Consider the following 19,389-nt stretch of genomic DNA (forward strand, 5'->3'; position numbering starts at 1 on the left):
CCCTTCCTCTCCCCTGTTCTTTTTTTTCACCCACAGTTTCACTGTCACATAGGCTGAAGTGCAGTGGCATGATAATGGTTCACTACACCCTCAACTTCCTGGGCTCAAGCAGTCCTTCCACCTTAGCCTCCCAAGTAACTGGGACTACCCACACGTGCCACCACACCAGGCTAATTTTTTGATTTTTTGTAGAGATGAGGTCTCACTATGTTGCCCAGACTGGTCTTGAACTCCTGGCCTCAAGTCCTCTCTCTTCAGCCTCCCAAAGTGCTGGGATTATAGGCGTGAGCCACCACACTCAGCCTCTACCCTATTCTGATTCCATAATCACCTTACCTGGCGAACTCAAGCTGCTCTGACTTTCATGGAACCTAAACCTCCGTGATTAGGTGACTCTGAGAGCCCACGACTCCCAAACCCATGCAGGCTGAATTCCTGGGGTTGTGCGAATCACCCAGCAGCATGCCCCAATAGAGGGGACACTATCCCGCCCGCAGCCCCCCCGTCCAGACAGCAAGCACAACACACACATCGCTTCTCTCTCCCCACTGATATATTTGATAATTGTCCAGAACCGGAGATGGCATCAACTGGGGGTTGAGGGGGAGTAAAAAAGAGCCCAGGGAGGTGGCTGGGAGAGTCTGGTTGGATGAGGAGTAAGGAGAGGGAGAGAAACAGACACAGAAAAGAGAGAGGAGAGAGGCAGGGGTTAGGGGAGAGAAGCCAGCCAGAGAGGGGAGAGAGGGACAGGGCGTGAGACAGTTGAGAGGGTGGGGCCAAGATAGGGCCACGGGGAGAGAGGGCCCCTCCCCCCAGAATACAAAATGAGGGGGACTGGAAGGGGCTGTCCTGGGCTTGGGGGGTGGGGAAGAGACGGGCGATGTGGTGGGGTTGAGGTCAGTAGTAGGTTTCTTTCTCCACCCAACCTGGAGAGACAAAGAAGGAGAGAAAGAGACAGAGTAAGAGACGGAGAGAGACAGGCAAAGAGAGAGGGACAGCAGAGGGGGAGAGACAGCGACAGAGAGAGAAACAGGGCCAAAGAAGCCAGGAGGGACAGAGACGCGAAGACACACAGGAAGCTGGAGAGGACTGAAGAGACAGGAAGAGAGCACAGAGCCACCCAGGAGGGCAAGGCTGGCATGAGAGGAGCTGTTCCCGACACCTCTCCCCGGGGGGTCCCCCCTCGGCCGCCCCATCCTGGACCCCAGCTTGTGCCCTTTCCCCGCCAATCCCCCTCACCCCCGGGGTTCCTGCGCAGGATGAGTTTGCGGATTTCATCATAGACGAAGATGAGGAAACTGTAGGGGAAGGCACAGAACCACCAGCTGGGCCTGCAGGGGGAGACAGAAGGCGTGAGTACCTGGCTCTGATGTGGGATGGGGCAGCGTCCCAGAGGACAGGAGAGGAACCAGCCGGTCAGTCTTTCAGGACCCTTCCTGCCCACAGCTGAGGGGTACCTGGCCCAGCTGGGGTCTAGGGTTCGCAGAGTGACTCATGGTGAGGACAGGCCATGGGGTAGGCTCAGTGGCATCAGAACAGGGACAGCAATGGGGGTTCCAGAGAGGTACCAGGAGAAGTGGGGGAGTCCAAGCCGGGGGAGTCTGACGTGGGCGGGGCGGCCCCAGGAGGTCTGGGAGCAGCGGGAACTCACTTGAGAGGGTACATGCGAAGGGCCACATCCATGCCAGGGCAGTAAGACAGGAAGGCAGCCAGGGCTGTCTCCTCAAACAACCCGAAGATCAGGATCTTGTTCCTAGAGGCACAGACGAGAATGGTCTGGGTCCAGAGAATCCCCACCCTGCACCCCACCCCACAGAGATACATAATGCAGGCACCCAGAGACACACTGAGAGACAGATGGAGATAAACACAGAGATGGTCAGAGACCACAGCACATACACAGAGAGCGACAAGAACACAGAAGGCAACAGGACAGAGAGGCAGAGACAGAGATAGGGAGACATGCCCTGAGACGGAGACACACAGAGACAGAGACAAAGAGAGGTAGAGGGATGGTGACACAGAAAGATAGAAGACAAGGAGAGACAGAGAGGTGGAGGTATAAAAAGGAAAAGCAGATCTGGAGAGGGGCCCAGGGGACTCCCCCACCCCCCACCTTGAGGCAGACTGAGAGAATCCAGGATACACGTGACTCCCTGAGAGAAAATCAGTGCAGAGGCCAAAATCAGAGCAGGGAGTATGAGGGGAGAGACACAGACAGACACACAGACAAGACCGATTGCTGCGTGGCCGCCATGTGCCTGCTGGCCCTCACTTCATGCCCTGCTGGAAGACTGAGTTCCTCCGAGTCTTGCAGATGATCAGATCGGCCCACTGGACCACAACTATGCTCACAAAGAAGGCCGTATGGCACGTGAACTCCACCACCTTCCTCTGCTCGTAGGTCTGCGGGAGCCATGAAGGGGCGCGGGACATCAGTCAGCGTCACCGCCACCATGCCCCGCCCCCCACCCAACATGAGTTTCCCCAGGGCCTCGATGTGTCCCCCTCTTTGGGCTCGCAGCCCTGGCGGGGAGGGTCAGGAGATGTACAAGGAAGGAGAAAGTTTAACAGGGATCTCGGTCATCTACTGGGGGCCAGGCAGGAAGACGCGGACCCCATAGGCCTCCTGAGGACAGATAGTAGCCAGGCTTTGAATAGACAGCAGGGGAAGAAGGCCTGGCAGGGCAGAGAGCGTGGACAGTGGGACAAGAGACACGCAATGGGCTGGGCTAAGAGCACCAGGAGGTCCTGCATGTCTGTTGAGGGTCTTGATGTTGCCCTGGTGGGGGGCAGAGGGGCCATCACAGGAAATGGCCCTGCATAGTGGCCAGGGGCTCTTATGGTGGACAGACATGCTGTGGAGCCCAGCCCACTCACCCACTGCTGCCCATAACTGTCCTCTAGGTCGTTGACAGTGCGGTCATCCCAGTTTAGCCGGATGCCCACCAGGTTGCCGGGCAAGAAGCCATTTTCCGCCAAGATCACAAAGTAGGAGAAAAAGCCACCAAGAGCCTGGATCATTCCTAGGGGAAGGACAGAAGGGTGCAGAGGAGAGGCTCAAGTGGGGGCTGGTGGCCAGCACACCTCAGAGGCTGCTTGAGACCCCCACAGAGAGGAGGGTGGGCCACCTGAGAGCCCTACCTGGTGGTGAACCCTGATATGAACCACCCAGGTGGGGGCCTCAGGGAGGGGGCTCTCCCAGATGGAGTTTCTCTCCCACCTGAACATCATGAAATCCTGGAGGACCCCAGGCTTGAACCTGACAGGCTACCCTAGACAGGCATGAACCCCCCAGGTCTTGGCCCACAGCCATGAAGCCTCTGCTTGCAGAGACAGTCCCAAGGAGAGTGTCTGCACTCTGCACACTCATCTCCAGCAGCAGGAAAGGAGGAGGTGGAGAGGGATGGGGTGCAGGCCCACCCGCCAGAGAGCTCACAGCTGGTCCTATCCCACACCTGCTCCCCTCAGTCCACACCAGGGTCCTCAGTGCCCACTGGGAGTCAGGTCCTGCTCTAGGTCCTGGGCCTTCAGTCGTAATGAGCCAGGGTTCCCAGCCTCTCACCGATCTGCCCATAGGCCATGCTGATGAGCCTCTCATTGACCAGCTTGTCAGTCCGTGGGTTCCTGGGCTGCCGTTTCATGATGTCGCTCTCAGCAGCCTCATACGCCAATGAGATGGCAGGAACCTGGGTGGGAGGGGCCAGTGAGCCGGGGAGGGCAGCACCCTGCTATCCCAGGGCCCAGGGGTGGCTGCCAGGGCTCACCATGTCGGTGCCCAGGTCGATGCACAGGATGGTGATGGTGCCCAGGGGCAGCGGGATGTTGGCCATGATGAACAGCAGGAAGGGCGTGATCTCGGGGATGTTGCTGGTCAGGGTATAGGCGATGGACTTCTTCAGGTTGTCAAAGATCAGGCGGCCTGTGGCAGGGGCAGGCTCAGAGCTGGTGTGTTCACACCAGGGCACCCCACTCCCTCTGCCCCCTGCCCAGTCCAGTATCCTTTCTGATCCCAGTCAGCTTTCCACACAAACATCTGACCATGCTGTCCTTGTCTAAACATTCTTGAAATACAACCATTTTGGAAGACGGTTTAGGAGTTTCTATTAGAGTTAAACATCTCCCTACCCCGCTGACCTGGTGAACCTACTCGTAGGTTCATGCCCAAGGGAGACAAGTGCTTATTACGTCTACCAAAAAAGCAAGTACAAGAATATTCACCACAGCATTATTCACTATAAGCAAAAGCCAGAGCCTAGCCAGTGTCCATCAACAGGCAAGGGGTGAGTAAATTGTGGTACATTCACACAGTAGAACACTACTTGGCGAGGAAAGGGAAGGGCCACTGTCACACCCAACTCCATGACTGAATCTCGGATGTTATATTGAGTGAAATGAGACAGGCACAAAAGCATTCATACCGTATGGTTCCATCAAGATGAGGTTCAACACTCATCCATGGACTAAAAGGCAGGAAAGGATTTATTTTTGGGGAAGGGAAATACAGACTGGGAGGAATGCAGACAAAACCCACACATGGAGCTGAAAATGTTCTCTTTTCTTTTTTTTTTTTTTTTAGTTGGAGTCTCACTCTGTCGTCCAGGCTGGAGGGCAGTGGCACGCTCATGGCCATCACAGCCTTGACCTGCTGGGCTCAGTGATCCTTCCGTCTCAGCCTTCAAGTAGCTGGAACCACAGGCATGTGCCATCATGACCGGCTAATTTTTCTTGATTTATTGTAGAGATGAGGGCTTGCCAAGTTGCTCAGGCGGTCTCAAACCCACGGGCTCAGGCAATCCTCTCACCTTGGCTTCCCAAAGTGCTGGGATTACAGGCATGAGCCACCACGCCCGGCCTGTTCTCTATCTTGACTGAGTCTGGTGGTTGCATGGGTGGGTACACTTGTAAAATTTCAAATTGCTGGGCATGGTGGCTTGCGCCTGTAATCCCAGCACTTTGGTGGGAAGCTAAGGTGGGCAGACTGCTTGAGCCCAGGAGTTCAAGACCAGCTTGGGCAATACAGTGAAACCTCACATCTACAAAAAAATAAACAACAAAAATTAGCCAGATATGGTGGTGCATGCCTATAGTCCCAGCTATTGGGAATGCTAGATGGAAGGAAGAGGAGGCCAAGACTGCCATGAGCAGTGATTGCCGTGATCATGCCATTGCACTACAGCCTGGGTGACAGAGTGAGAGCCTGACTCAAAAAAAAGAGAAAAAATCATCACATTGCCCAACTCACTGTATATATGTTATATCTCAATACAAATTCACCCTCCACCTTCCCCACATTCTTCGAGGCCCTGAGGAATGAGGTCAATCATCAAGAAAGAACAAAGAGACCTGGGTACAGTAACTCATACCTGTAATCCCAGCACTTTGGGGGAGGCTGGGGCGAAGAATCACTTGAGCCCAGGAGTTTAAGATCAGCCTGGGCAACATAATGAGACCTTGTGTCTACAAAAAATCTAAAAATTAGCCAGGTGTGGTGGCGCACGTCTATAGTCCCAGCTACTTGAGAGGTTGAGGTGGAAGGACCGCCTGAGCCTAGGAGGTGGAGGCTGCAGTGAACCATGATGGTGCCACTACACTGAAGCCTGGGCGACAGAGTGAGACCCTGACTCAAAACAACAGCAATAACAAAAACCAAAAAAGCAAGAAGGAAGAGGAAGGGAGGCGGGCCACACACAGTGTAGATGCTTTGATTACTTCTGTGTGACAGTAAGACCTGGGGTGTTCCTACCTGATATTCTCTTTCCCTGCAACGTGCTGATCTCCATGAACTAGTTGGTCCTCATCCTAAAATATTTATAAGTGAAATGATGACTTCAATGTGCTTCAACATAATCCAGTACGTGTGGCAGGGGATCAAGATGAAATAAGATGGGGGCCAGGTGTGGTGGCTCATGCCTGTAATCCCAGCACTTTGGGAGGCTGAAGCAGAAGGATTGTTGGAGCCCAGGAGATCCAGACCAGCCTGGGCAACACAGTGAGACCTCGTCTCTATTGTGAGGAGGAGGAGAAAAGGAGGAGGAGGAGGAGGAGGAGAAGAAACAAGATGGGCTATGCACTGACCACAACAGCAGCGGCGGTGGAGGCGTGGAGGCTCACTGCACCTTTGTTCGATTTTGGGGTACATCCGGAATTCCCCCTGATGGAAGTTAAGTTTCTATTTTTTCTCACTTCAGAGAGGACTTCCCTGGCCACGGTATCTGGCCAGGATTCCTGTTATTATCTACTACAGCACCCTGATTGTTTTCTTCTTAGCACACATCACAATCTGTCATTATGTATCTGTTAACTCATCTAAGGCTGTCTCTCTCGGCCCCATGAGAGCAGAGACAGTGACTGCTCTGCTCACAGCTGCCTCCAAGCACCCGAGCACCCAGCATCAGGCACAAGGTGTGGAAGGAGGCGATGGCTGTACCCGGAGAGGTGTGCACTGAGTATGCGTAGAAGGCGTCATGGGGCATAAGAGAGTGTCAACCATGGTTTCCTCTGGGACATGGGGGCCGAGGGCTAAGGTCATCTAATTTGTCACTTTGGGCTCAGATTTACCATTGGAATTCTCTTACCATAGATTATTTTTTACACTAATGACATTTCAAATGGGAGAGAGAACTTGGAAGAAAAGGCACCAAAGCATGAACAGCGATTATTTCTGGATGGTGAGGTTATGGGTGATTCTAATTTGCTCCTAAATGCCTTTCTGCATTGTCTATAATTATCGTGAATTACTTTGATGACCAGAATACAATGAAATGTGAACCAGCCCCTCTGTGGCTTCATCTGGGCCCATCAGGAGGTGGTGTCTGTTGGCTTGGCAGCCCAGGCTCCTGGTGTCTCCCTCAACACTAGCTCCAGCCTCAGACCCCAGCCCTTCACAGCACCTTGCCTGTGTAAGCTTCTTCTGCCTGCGATGCTCATCCCTGGCACTGCTCTCTGTGGACAACCTGTCGTGGCCCACTGATGGCCAGACCCCCAGCCTCTCCTCCCTTAGACCCAGGAGTCCAGGCACCCAGCCTCTCCTTCCTCAAATCCAGCATCCAGGCCCCCAGTCCATCCTTCCTCAGACCCAGAAGTTCAGACCCTAGCCCCTCCTCCCTTAGACCCAGGAGTCTAAGCCTGAGCTCCTCTTCTCTCAGACTCAGGAGTCCAGGCTCACAACCTCTGCCATCACTGTCTACTCTGGGAGGGTCTGAGGGTCCGGGCCAGGCTGGCTGAGGGTGTCCCGAAGCCTCCCCCAGGATTCTCGGCTTCCTCATGGTTGCATTTGCAAGAATTTAAAAAATGCTTCCCAGTCTGCCTCACCCACAAAACTGGGCTTGTGCTGGACAAGGCAGAGACCCAGAAATGCGTCAGCCCAGTCCTGCTCAGGGAGCTCTCGACTTCACGGGGAAGATCAGAAAGGGACAGGCTCAGGCTCCACAGGGCCCAAGCCGTGCTGTGGTCGCCACTGCGCATCCAACTGCAGCCCCAGCAGCTCTCCTCACCTGTCTTGGCCTCTGGCAGTGATCCCAATCTCCAGGGTCACCCTGGCCAACTCACCCTCTTCCACTCCTGTGACAATGGAGGCAAAGTTGTCATCTAGTAGAATCATGTCCGCTGCCTGCTTGGAGACGTCAGAGCCGGCAATGCCCATGGCCACACCAATGTCAGCCTTCTTCAGAGCAGGGGAGTCATTCACACCATCACCGGTCACAGCCACGATTGCACCCTGGAGGGAGGAAGGGTAAGGATGACACCCACATGCCAGGCCCCCAAACCTCTCCTCTCTCAGACACAAGAGTCCAGACCCTCCTCCCTCAGACCTGGGAGTCCAGGTCCCCAGCCCCTCCTCTCTCAGACCCAGGAGCCCAAGCCCCAGCCCCTCTTCCCTCAGACGCGGGAGCCCAGGCCCCCAGACCTTCCTCAATAAGGATTCAGGAATTGCCAGCCCAGTCCCCTCCACTGTGGCACTCCAGCACAAGCCCACCTGTCTCTGACAGCCCTCCACAATGATGAGCTTCTGCTGGGGGGACGTGCGGGCAAAGACGATCTCCGTGTGATTCTGCAGGATCTCATCGATTTGCTCGGAGGTGAAGTCCTTGAGATCAGTGCCATGGATCACACAGGCCTTGGCGTCCCTGGGAAGAACAGAGAGGGCAGACAGCTGAGGTCATGGTGTGAGGAGAGTGGTGTAGCAACACCTGAAGGACAGACACAGATGGGCCAGACCCATAGACAGACGAGCTGGAGGCGGGGGTGGAGGGACTGAACAGGGAAGGGGGGGAGCAGGAGAGGAGGAGACTGCAGCAGTCATGCGTGAGGGCAGACCTGAGGAAGGACTTTGTGACAGTGTATTTGGAGAAATGCAGACATACGGATACACAGGAAGGGAGATGGATGTGGAGACAGGCATGGAGATGGAAAAGCAAAGCAGGTCAGAAAAATGAAACAGAAAAGAGAAAGACAAAGATGGAAAGCAAAAAAAAGAGAGACACAGAGAAATATGGGATGTCACTAAAACCTCTGAGATAGAAATATTAGTAGCCCATTTTAGAGATGGGGAAACTGAGACTCAGGGATACTAAATGATTTGTCCAAGGTCACATAGCTTGTGAACAGCAAAGTTGAGATGCAAAGCCAGACCTGGCTAACCCCTGTGGCTGCAACACCAGGCTGCCCAATCCCACAGGTGGAGGAGGAATGGGGGTCAGGCCCGAGTACACAGACAAGTGTCAGGAAGGAAGGGGGACAGGCAGGACAGAAGGAGGCTGGACGGAGGCAGCCTCCCTAGAGATGGCCTCCAGGGCTCTAGGCCGGGTGGTCGGCTCACCGGGGGTTGACCTGGCTGACGGGAATGTTGAGCCGGGCAGCGATGTCTTCCACAGTCTCATTGCCCTCAGAGATGATGCCCACACCCTTGGCGATGGCCTTGGCTGTGATAGGGTGATCACCCGTGACCATGATGACCTGTGGACATAGTTTTTTAGGGATAACCCAGCCTCCCCTGAAGGCCCCAGCCCTACCCGCTGCTGCCCCGAGCCACACCTTGATGCCTGCACTGCGGCACTTGCCCACCGCGTCAGGGACAGCTGCCCGGGGTGGGTCAATCATGGACATGAGGCCCACAAAGCAGAGGTTGTCCGTGGTGAAGTTCACATCGTCGCAGTCAAAGGCAAAGCCCTTGGGGAACTGCTCCTCTGGCAGGTAATAATGGCAGAAACCTGGTGGCAGGGACGGGGTGCGGCATGAGGGCTCCATCTTGGAGACCTCCAGGCCTCTGCCCCATGCTTCCAGATGTCTGGATCCCCAAGGGTCCATCTCCCCAGTCAGCCAGATGGTCAACACTCATTTCCTAAGGATGCCTTCCACTTTCGTTCATTCATTCATTCGTGGTGCATTCTGGGAGGCCCTGTTCTGAGCCAGGCTTGGGCAGCATCACATCCATCCCTTCCCTCTAAGGGACCCCAGAGCAGGCCTGACCCCTGGCCCAGCAGCCACGCCCCACCCAGGAGTGCACACCGAGCACGCGTTCACCCAGGCCGCCAAGCTCGAGGTAGGCGTTCTGGAAGGCCTCCTTCATCTCCTCGTCCAGTGGCTGCTCCTTGCCCTGCAGCAAGATGGTGGAGCAGCGGTCCAGGATGCGTTCGGGGGCGCCCTTCATCACTAGCAGGTATCGGTTGTCATTGGGGTCTTCTGTCTCATGGATGGAGAGCTACGGACAGAAAGAGTGACATGCCTGAGTCACACAGACACCCAGAGGCTGCCCGCATTGGGTTGGGAGAGGGGACCCTCCTGCCCCTCCACCCAGAGCCACAGGTGCCAGGACAGACCACGCCAGGGCTCCCCCAGCAGGGAACCTCTCTCCCAGATATCTCTGCTCATCCCTTCCCTCTTCTGTCTATCTCACAGATATTTCTGTCCCTCTGTGTAGCAGAAATCTCAGCTGTTCTTAGGTTAGGTGCCTCTCTCTCTTTCTCTCTCTCTCTCTCTTTTTTTTTTTTTGAGTTGGAGTCTCACTCTGTCACCCAGGCTGAAGTGCGGTGGCATGATCACAGCTCACCTCAGCCTTGACCTCCTGGGCTCAGGTAAGCCTTCTGCCCCAGCCTCCTGAGCACCTGGGACTACAGGTGCATGCCACTACACCCAACTAATGTTTTTGATATTTGGTAGAGACAAGATCTCGCTATGTTGCCCAGGCTGGTCTTGAACTCCTGGGCTCAAGTGATCCCCCTGCCTCGACCTCCCAAAGTGCTGGGATTACAGGCATGGGCCACTGGTGCCCAGCCTCTCTTTGCCTTGCTCCTTCTCTCTGACCCATCACTAAATATGGTCTGCTCACCTCTGAAATACGCCCCAAATCCACCCTCTTCTCACCTCTGCTACCCTTTCCCTGGTCCAGTCACCATCATCTCTCGTGGGGAACAACCCAGCAGCCCCCACACTGGGATCCCCATGCCTGCCCTCCCCACCTTATAGTATTTCCTCCCCAAGGTGGTCAGGAGGAGCCTTTAGAAACATGAGTCAATGGAAAATGCTACAGCCATTTTGGAAAATAGTCTGGCAGTTTCCCAAGAGGTTAAACATAGTCACCACATGACCCAGCAACTTCCCAGTATGGAACCAAGAGAAACGCAAACATATGGCCACACAAAAACTTGCACACGCATGTTCACAGCACCATTGTTCATAGTAAGCCAAAAGGTGGGAAGAGCCCAGATGTCCATTGATTGACAAGTAGATAATCAGAAGGCAGCATACGTTTACAATGGAATGTTACTCAACCACAGAAGGAATGAACCTCGGACACATGCTACGATGGGGATGAACCTTGGAAACGTTAAGCTCAGAGAACGAAGCCAGTCACAGAAGGCCATATGTTGTATGATTCCATTTTTATGAAATGTCCAGAATAGGCAAATCCATAGAGACAGAAAGTAGGTTAGTGGTTGCTTAGGGCCGGGAGTATAGAAGAAGAGGGGGTGGGTGACAGCAATGGATGTGGGGTTTCTTTTTCGAGGTGATGAAAACGCTCTAAAATTGACTACGTAGACGGTGGCATATATCTGCAAATATGCTAAAGCTATTAAATTAGACACTTTAAATGGATGATTCGTGGTATGTGAGTTGTATCTTAATAAAGTTTTTAAAAAAGATGTGAGTCAACTCCTGTCTCTCCTCTGCTCAGAGCCCTCACGTGGCTTGTGTCCCCCTCAGAGTCACAGTCAAGTCCTCTCCACACCCAATGGGGCCTAACTGGATCTGGCCCAGCACTCACCACACTCCCTGGCTCCCTGCCCCTTCACACTGGCTGTCTGGCTGTTGTTCAGACAAGTCAACACACTCCAGCCTCAGGGCCTTTGCACACGCTGTGCCTGCTGCTTGAACACTTCCCCCAGACACCTGTAAGGATCCTTCCCTTAGCACTATGACCCACTATGCATATCTTCTCATGCTTTTGTTATCGTCTGTCTTCCCAAACTAGTTTGTGAGTTTCAGAGAGGAGAGGTGGGACGTCACTGTTTGACTCACTACCTTATACACCCCAACACCTAAACCAAGGCCTAACATGGTGGTTGCTAAGAAAAATACTTGGGCCAAGTGCGGTGGCTCACGCCTCTAATCCCAACACTTTGGGAGGCTGAGGTGGGAGAATCACTTGAACCAGAAGTTCAAGACCAGCCTGCGCAATGTAGCGAGACCTTGCCTCCAAAAAATATTTTTTAAAATTAGCCAAGGTTGGTGGTGTGTGCCTATAGTTCCAGCTACTCAGGAGGCTAAGGCAGAAGAGTCGCCTGAGCTCAGGTGGTCAAGGCTGCGGTGAGCTGTGATTGTGCCACAGCACTTCAGCCTGGCAACAGAATGAGACGCTAACTCTAAAATAAAATAAAATAATAAAAATTAAATAATTAGCTCGGCATGGTGGCATGCACCTGTAATTTTAGCTACTTGGAAGGCTGAGATGGGAAGACTGTCTGGGCCCAGGAGTTTGAGGCTGCAGTGAGCCATGATCATGCCACTGCACTTCAGTCTGTGCAACATAGTGAAATCCTGTTTTTTTTCTTTGTTTTGTTTGAGTCAGAATCTCGCTCTATAGCCCAGGCTGGAGTCCAGTGGTGCTATTATGGCTCACCACAGCCTTGACCTCCTGGGCTCAGGCGATTCTTCTGCTTCAGCCTCCCAAGTAGCTGGGACACCATGCCCAACTAATTATTTTTTTTTTATTTTTTGAGTTGGAGTCTCACTCTTGTTGCCCAGGCTGGAGTGTAGTGACATGCTCACAGCCACCGCAGACTTGACCTGCTGGGTTTAGGTGATTCTTTCTCCTCAGCCTTCCAAGTAACTGGAACTACAGATGCATACCTCCACACTTAGCAAGTTTTTGTGATTTATTGTAGAGGCGAGGTCTCACCAAGTTGCCCAGGGTGGCCTCGAACCCCTAGGCCTTTTGCCTCCAAAGTGCTGGGATTACAGGCTGAGCCACTGCACCCGGCCTTATTTAATTTTGTAGAGGTGAGGTCTTGCTATGTTGCCCAGGTTAATGGGTCTCTTGCCTCAGCTTCCCAACATGCTGGGATTATAGGCATGATTCACTGCACTCGGCCAAAAAAATTTTGTTGAATGAATGAAAGTAACTGCTCTGCCCCCAGAGGTCTCTGGCTGGCTCCCACTCTCTACTGTAAGAAGATCTTTACTCCTCTGGCTCTTGCTCCAACAGAGATCTCAAGTTTACTCTTGAATTCTCCCAGTTCCTTTCCCCACATGGTGGGTATTATCATTCGCATTTTATAGATGGAGAAATCAAGGCTCTGAGAGGATTAGTAACTTGCCCAAAGCTGGAGGGCAGTGGGGCAGAGGTGATCACTTTACAGGCATCCCAAAGAACCTGAGGGCCAGGATGACTCTTCCAGAAAGTCCAGAGTACCTGGTATTTGTTGGTGGAGTTGAAGGGAATCTCGGCCACTTTCTTGTTCCGTTCACGCATCAACTTCACGGAGCCAGAGGACAACTCAATGCACTTGAGCAGGGCAGACTCAGAGGCGTCCCCGGCCACATCCCTCTGCAGGGAGAGAGGACCATCAGAGCATGTGCAGCACAGAGCATGTGCACAGGAAGGGCTGAGGAGAGGCCACAGCTGGACCCACCTTGAGCACAGGGATGTTGTCCTGACCACCCTTGAAGACAGCACGATTGCAGAGTCCAGCAATATGGGACAGGGCCACCCAGGTATGCGAGCTCTTGTCAAACGAGGTCCCTAGAGGAGGCACATATGAGGTTAGAGGCTCCCTGGAGCCAGGGCCCCACGGTACCCACCCTGGGTTCCCCTCTCACCTGACTGATCCTCAGTGGTATCGGCCTCATGGATCTGGTTGTCAAACCACATGTGGGCAACTGTCATGCGGTTCTGGGTGAGGGTCCCCGTCTTGTCCGAGCAAATGGTGGATGTGGAGCCCAGGGTTTCTACAGCCTCCAGGTTCTTCACCAGGCAGTTCTTCCGAGCCATGCGCTTGGCGGTCAGTGTCAGACACACCTGAAGGGCGTGCAAAGGCAGGCACATCACAGGCAGACACCCAGCGGCAGGGCTGAGAGCGACAGGAAGCCCACAGCCCAGCTGCCCAGCCCGAGGAGCATCCTGGGGGCCTGGGGAAGAATGGGGTGACACCCAGCAATGCCACACCCATGTACAGACCAACAGAAGTAGGATCAGAAGTGCCCCAAAGACATGTACTATCCTGAATTGTATCACACATCTTTAAAATAAAATATATAGATTAAAAAAAAGAAATGTACTAGAGTGTTCATAGCAGCAACACGTACAATAGTCCCAAACTGAAAACAACCCAGATATCCACTAATAGCAGAAAGGATGAATTGTAGAATAGAAGATGGAATACAGTCAGGCGTGGTAGCTCAAGCCCGTAATCGTAATCCCAGCACTTTGGGAGGCTGAGGCGAGAGGATTGCCTGAGCTCAGGGATTCGAGACCAGTCTGGGCAACTTGGTGAGACCTTGTCTCTACAATAAATAAAAAAAATCAGCTAGCTGTGGTAGCATACGCCTATAGTTCCAGCTACTTGGAAGGCTGAGGCAGAAGGATTGCCTGAGCCCAGCAGGCCAAGGTTGCAGTGGCTGTGAGCAGCGTGCCACTGCACTGCACTCCAGCCTGGGGGACAGAGTGAGACTCCTACTCAAAAAAAAAAAAAAAAAAGAAAAAGAATAAGAAAATGGAATACATCAGTAGAAAGGAATACATTACTGCTGCCTGCAACTACATGGATGAAGTTTAAAAACATAATGTTTAGCAAAAGAGAGCCAGAAATAAGAGTTTATACTGAATTATTCCATTAATTTAAGGTTTGAGGCTGGACACTGTGACTCATGCCTATAAGCCCAGCACTTTGGGAGGCCAAGGTGAGAGGATTGCCTGAGCCCACGGGTTCAAGACCAGCCCGGGCAACTTGATGAGACCTCATCTCTACAATAAATCAAAAAATTAGCTGGGCATGGTGGTGCATGCCTGTAGTTCCAGCTACTTGGAAGGCTGAGGCAGAAGGATTGCCTGAGCCTAACAGGTGGAGGCTGCGGTAGCCGTGAGCGTGCTGCTGCACTCCAGCCTGGGTGACCAAGTGAGACTCCAACTCAAAAAAAAATTTATACACACACACATGGCTTGAAAACGGGCAAAGTTAATCAAGGCTGTAAGAAGCCAGATTAGGGGTTACCCTTGGGTTGGGGGTTAGGGGGTTGAACGAAGTCTTCAGGGGGCTTTTGAAAGACACTATCTGGGTACAGTTGACAAAAACATGTTTAGTTTGCCCAAAATCATCAGACTACATATTCACTATATGCCTCTGTGTTACACTATATGCCAATAAAAAGCCTTCTGACCTAGTGTAGCTTTGAACATGCAAATAATGGTAAACTTTGCATAAAGTTAAGTCAGTGAATCCAGGAACAGAATGGTATTTCTAGGACAGTCTCTTCTATGCACCTTGAGAACAGCATTTAATCAATATGCCCACAGCTCTCAGGGGGGTCAGAGAACGTGTATCTAGGGTGTGGCTGGAGGATGAACAAGAGAGGGACTGCTATTTTATTTTTTCACTTGAAGTACTCTTTAGACTTTTTACAATGACCACGAGCTTAATTTTGTAAGTGAATTTAACAAACGATAGAACTGTAAGCTTTTTATGTCTTGCCATGTTTCTCAAGATTTTTGTTTGTTTCTTTGCTTGTGTCTTTGTTTTGTTAATGAGGCCCTTTGAGTCAGGCCCCTCCTCACTCAGGATCTAGGGAGCTCAGTCCTCAGTGCCCAAGTTGTCTTTCACAAGAACATAGCAGTCCAGGCCCCCAGGTCCTCCTCCCTGAGATCCAGGAGTCCTGGCCCTCAGCCCCTCCTCCCTCAGACCCAAGGCTCCAGGCCCCCAGCCCTGCCTCCCGCAGACCCAGGGATCTGGGTCTTACAGTGACAGTGGCCAGCAGACCCTCTGGGACATTGGCCACGATGATGCCGATGAGGAAGATGACAGCCTCCAGCCAGGTATATCCAAGAATGAGGGAGAGGATGAAGAAGGAGACGCCCAGAAAGACGGCCACGCCAGTGATGAGCTGGATAAAGTGCTCGATCTCAATGGCGATGGGCGTTTTGCCCACCTCCAGCCCTGATGCCAGGGTAGCGATGCGGCCCATGACAGTGCGGTCCCCTGTGGCCACCACCACGCCCCGAGCAGTGCCTGCAAGGTCAGAGGGGTTAAGTCAAGGTGGGATGGGTTCAGGGAGGTCTCTACCTCCTCAGGCAGATCCCTCAGCCTGCTCCAACTGACTGCCCCCCTCCACGCCCGCCTCACCTTCCACACAGTTGGTGGAAAAGAAGGTGATATTCCGAGTCTCCAAGGGGTTGTCATGTGTGCAGTCGGGAGAACGGGTCTGGGGCTCGGATTCTCCAGTTAAGGAGGAGTTGTCCACCTGGGGGTGTGTGCAACACAGAGAGGGTTCAGCTCAGGAACCAGAGGGCATATGTCCAGGATACATTGGGAAAAAAGCCTGTGTCCTGGAAATCACAGCTAGAAACCTGAGTACCCAAGTGTCTGAGAATGGTGTCCTGAGTGGTGTCTGGGAGGCCAGAAGCTGGGATCTTGAAGGTAGGGAGGATACAGGGCTGCTTGCCAAGGCTTAAGCTACCTGAAGTTCTCAAAGGAGTTAGGCTAGAAGCCTGGACTCCTGACTCCTGGGTATAAAGGGGGCTGGGGCCAGAACTCCTGAGTCCAGAGGAGTAGGGTCTAGGGGCCTGGTCCAGGATCTGAGGGAAGTAGGGCTGGGGGCTAGACATCTGGGTATGAGGGTGAGGGGGCTGGGGGCCTGGACTCCTGGATCTGAGGGAAAAGGGGGGCCTGGACCCCTGTGTCTGAGGAAGGAGGGGCTGGGGCCTGGATTCCTGGGTCTGTGGGAGGAGGGGCTGAGGCCTCCACTGGCTGAGGGAGGAGGGGCTGGGGTCTGGACTTCTGGGCCACCTGAAGGAGGGCAGATCTGGGCCCCAGGCCCCAGACCCCAGGCTCACCTTGCAGCCATGTGCTGAGATGATACGCAGGTCAGCAGGGACTCGGTCTCCACCCTTGATCTCTATCAGGTCCCCGACCACCACCTCCTCAGCATTCACCTGCATCTTCTCACCTTCCCGGATCACCAGGGCTTGCTGGGGGTGGGGTAGAGAAGTGTCACCTCCCAGACTCCCCCTACCTGGAGTCACTTGGCTCAGCTCCCAACCCATCTGTCCAGGCCCATCCGGGCCCTTCCTAAGCACTCCTCACCTGGGGCACCATGTTCTTGAAGGACTCCATGATCTTGGAGCTCTTGGCCTCCTGATAGTAGGAGAAGCAGCCAGTGATGATCACCACGGCTGCCAGTACGATGCCTAGGTACAGCTGCAGGAAGACAAGGAGACAAGGGTCACGGGCACCTGAACTGCTCCCCCAGCCCTCTCCCACCTTTGGTGGAGTCTGGGAAGGGAGCTTCGTGTCACTGGAGGCCTGAATTTGGCATCTAACCCTGGGGTAGTGAGGGCCTGTATGGCTGAGTCTCTCCTGTCTGTGTGCCTGTCCATGTTTGAGTTCCTCTTTCGGTACATGGGTGTGCCTGAGTCTTTGGGTCTATGGGTCTCTCTGTTTTGTGTATGTGTGTGTGTGTGTGTGTGTGTGTGTGTGTGTGTGTGTGTGTGTGTGTGTGTTTTCCTACCTGTGTTAAAGACTTTAGAGGCATGCTATTGCCTGTTCATGTGTCTGGGTGTTTGTCTGTGTGTCTGATTGTACACCTGTCTTCACATTTATGAGACTGCTTGTGTTTGGTTCCATGTGCATGGATCCCTATCTCTCTGTCTCTGCCTCCATTTATCTATTAGTCAACTTATATCCAAGACACTGGGTATGTCTGTCTGCCTGTTTAGGTTTCAGTTTCCGAGAGTACTGTCTGTCTGTGCTTGATTCTCATGTCTCTGTCACTGGGTTATACCTGCATCTCTGTGTGTGTGAGTTCCTGTGTTTGTTTGAGAGTCTGTGTCTGTGTTTGAATCTATGTCCTGCTGTGACTGTCTGAGATGACCCTCTGCGTGTGTGTGTGTGTGCATGTGTGTGTATGTGTGTGTGTGTACGCATGTGAGGATCTCCACACAGTTCATGTATGGGTCTGTGTTTACGGGTATGGGACCCGTTGATGTCATGTCCTGTGCGTGTCCCCGTGTTGGACGGACTGGCCCTGATGTATTAGCTGGTGGGTGAGCCCGGGTCTCTCCATGAACACACTCACTCTTTGGGTATTTTCACCACATGCTGGTATCTGTTCCCAAGGCTGCTGAGGTCACACAAACCCAGTTCTTGCATCTTTCTGTGGGATCTTGAACAAATTACTTGGCCTTTCTGAACCTGTTTTCCTCGTACCTCATCTGGCTCTCTCAAGAGTGATTGTGAAATTTAGACGAGAAAAAGGAGGAGAGTGGGCTTTGAAAAGTCTAAAGGGATGGGGAGAAGTGGGGGCATGTGTGTCCCTAAATGTGCAAGGCCTTGCGAAGGGCAGGGTCAGGGTACTCACGTTGTCACCAGAGGGATCATCCTCAGTGCCTGCTTGGATACCATAGGCCAGGAAGCAGAGGATGGCCCCGATCCACAGCAGGATGGAGAAGCCCCCGAAGAGCTGGCGGCAGAACTTGACCCACTCCGGGGTGGTAGGCGGCGGCGTGAGTGCGTTGGGCCCGTCCCGGGCCAGGATCTCCTGGGCTTTGCTGTGGGTCAGACCCTGGGGGATACAGGACTCACACAGAACCCTCTCCGAACAGCTCTGGCAATCCAACCCTTCACCAGCACTTCCAGGATCCAGGAGTCCAGGCCCCAGCCCCTCCTCCCTCAGACCCAGAAGTCCAGGCCCCCAGCCCCAGCCTCTCTCAGACCCAAGAGTCCAGGCCCCCAGCCCTTGCCCCAGCCGGGCCGCACCTGCACGCAGTCTGTGTTGTATTTCCGACAGACCTCTTCCACCGACATCTTGTGCTCTGTCTGAAGTACAAGAGTTTAAGGGAAGACAGTGAGTGCCAAGGCCAGTCAGGGACAGGGTGGGGCTCTGTGGGTGGGTGTGGGGGCACAGAGGGTGGGACTTACCATAGCCACCTCCTTCTTGAGGTCATCCAAGTCCCGGCGCTCCTTGCCCTTGTTCTTCTTGGGCGAGCCCTTGTCATCTTTCTTGTCCTGCGAGGTGGCGACACGATAGCTGTCAGAGCGACCAGACTGCGGGCGAGAAGGAGTTCCAGGGGGACACCGACCCTCTGTGGCCCAGCCCTCCTGACTTGTATCTCTGCCTCTCAGGTTCTCCCATCTCTCTTTGTGGGTTCAGCCTCCCTTCTGGCTCTAGGTGTCTCTCAGACCCTATGCGTCCTGTCCCCTCCAATTGACCTGTCTCTGTCGCCACATATATCTGTGTCCCTATTCCTGAAGGTCTCTGTCTGGCTTCTGCCTGTGTTTCTCTCTCTCTCTCTCTGTTTCTATGCCCATTCCTGTGGGTCTCTCCCCTTCTGTCTCCATGTGACTTTTTATCTCTGTCACATGAAGAGTGACACACACACACAAACACACACACACACACAGAGAGAGAGAGAGAGAGAGAGAGAGAGATCCCTGAGAGAGTGTCTCTGTTTCTTCTTCCCTCTCCCTCTCCCTCTCCCTGGGCCCATCCAACCTTACTACATGTCTGTCTTTTGCTAAGACTCTGTCTTTATCTCTGTCACTTTCTCTTTCTGTCTGTCCCTCTTGATCTGTCTCGCCATGTCTCTGTTTGTGCCTCTTGGTCTTAGTGGTTTGTTTCATCTATCTCTGTCTCCTTCTATCTCCTCATCTCTCTGTCTCTGTCTCTCCAAGGCTATTT

The 19,389-nt window shown here is 53.4% G+C and overlaps 1 protein-coding gene across 1 annotated transcript; it reads right to left on the minus strand.

The window, feature by feature from the left end:
* Nucleotides 1–533: 533 nt before the first annotated feature.
* Nucleotides 534–18,756, minus strand: ATP1A3 (ATPase Na+/K+ transporting subunit alpha 3). Its single transcript, XM_008067400.2, has 22 exons — nucleotides 18,630–18,756; nucleotides 18,468–18,527; nucleotides 18,070–18,273; nucleotides 16,797–16,910; nucleotides 16,547–16,681; nucleotides 15,837–15,954; nucleotides 15,454–15,722; nucleotides 13,321–13,519; nucleotides 13,134–13,243; nucleotides 12,914–13,048; nucleotides 9,511–9,703; nucleotides 9,037–9,212; nucleotides 8,822–8,958; nucleotides 7,979–8,129; nucleotides 7,552–7,720; nucleotides 3,768–3,922; nucleotides 3,566–3,689; nucleotides 2,881–3,026; nucleotides 2,276–2,406; nucleotides 1,652–1,753; nucleotides 1,240–1,331; nucleotides 534–926 (listed from the first exon to the last, which is right to left on the minus strand). Exons 1-22 carry the CDS (start codon nucleotides 18,630–18,632, stop codon nucleotides 898–900), a joined length of 2,952 nt encoding a protein of 983 aa, XP_008065591.1. The 5' UTR covers nucleotides 18,633–18,756; the 3' UTR covers nucleotides 534–897.
* Between the last annotated feature and the right edge of the window lie 633 nt (nucleotides 18,757–19,389).

This window comes from Carlito syrichta, unplaced genomic scaffold (assembly GCF_000164805.1).
Source record: "Carlito syrichta isolate Samal-C Ts95f unplaced genomic scaffold, Tarsius_syrichta-2.0.1 Scaffold309504, whole genome shotgun sequence".
Lineage (NCBI taxonomy): Eukaryota > Metazoa > Chordata > Mammalia > Primates > Tarsiidae > Carlito > Carlito syrichta.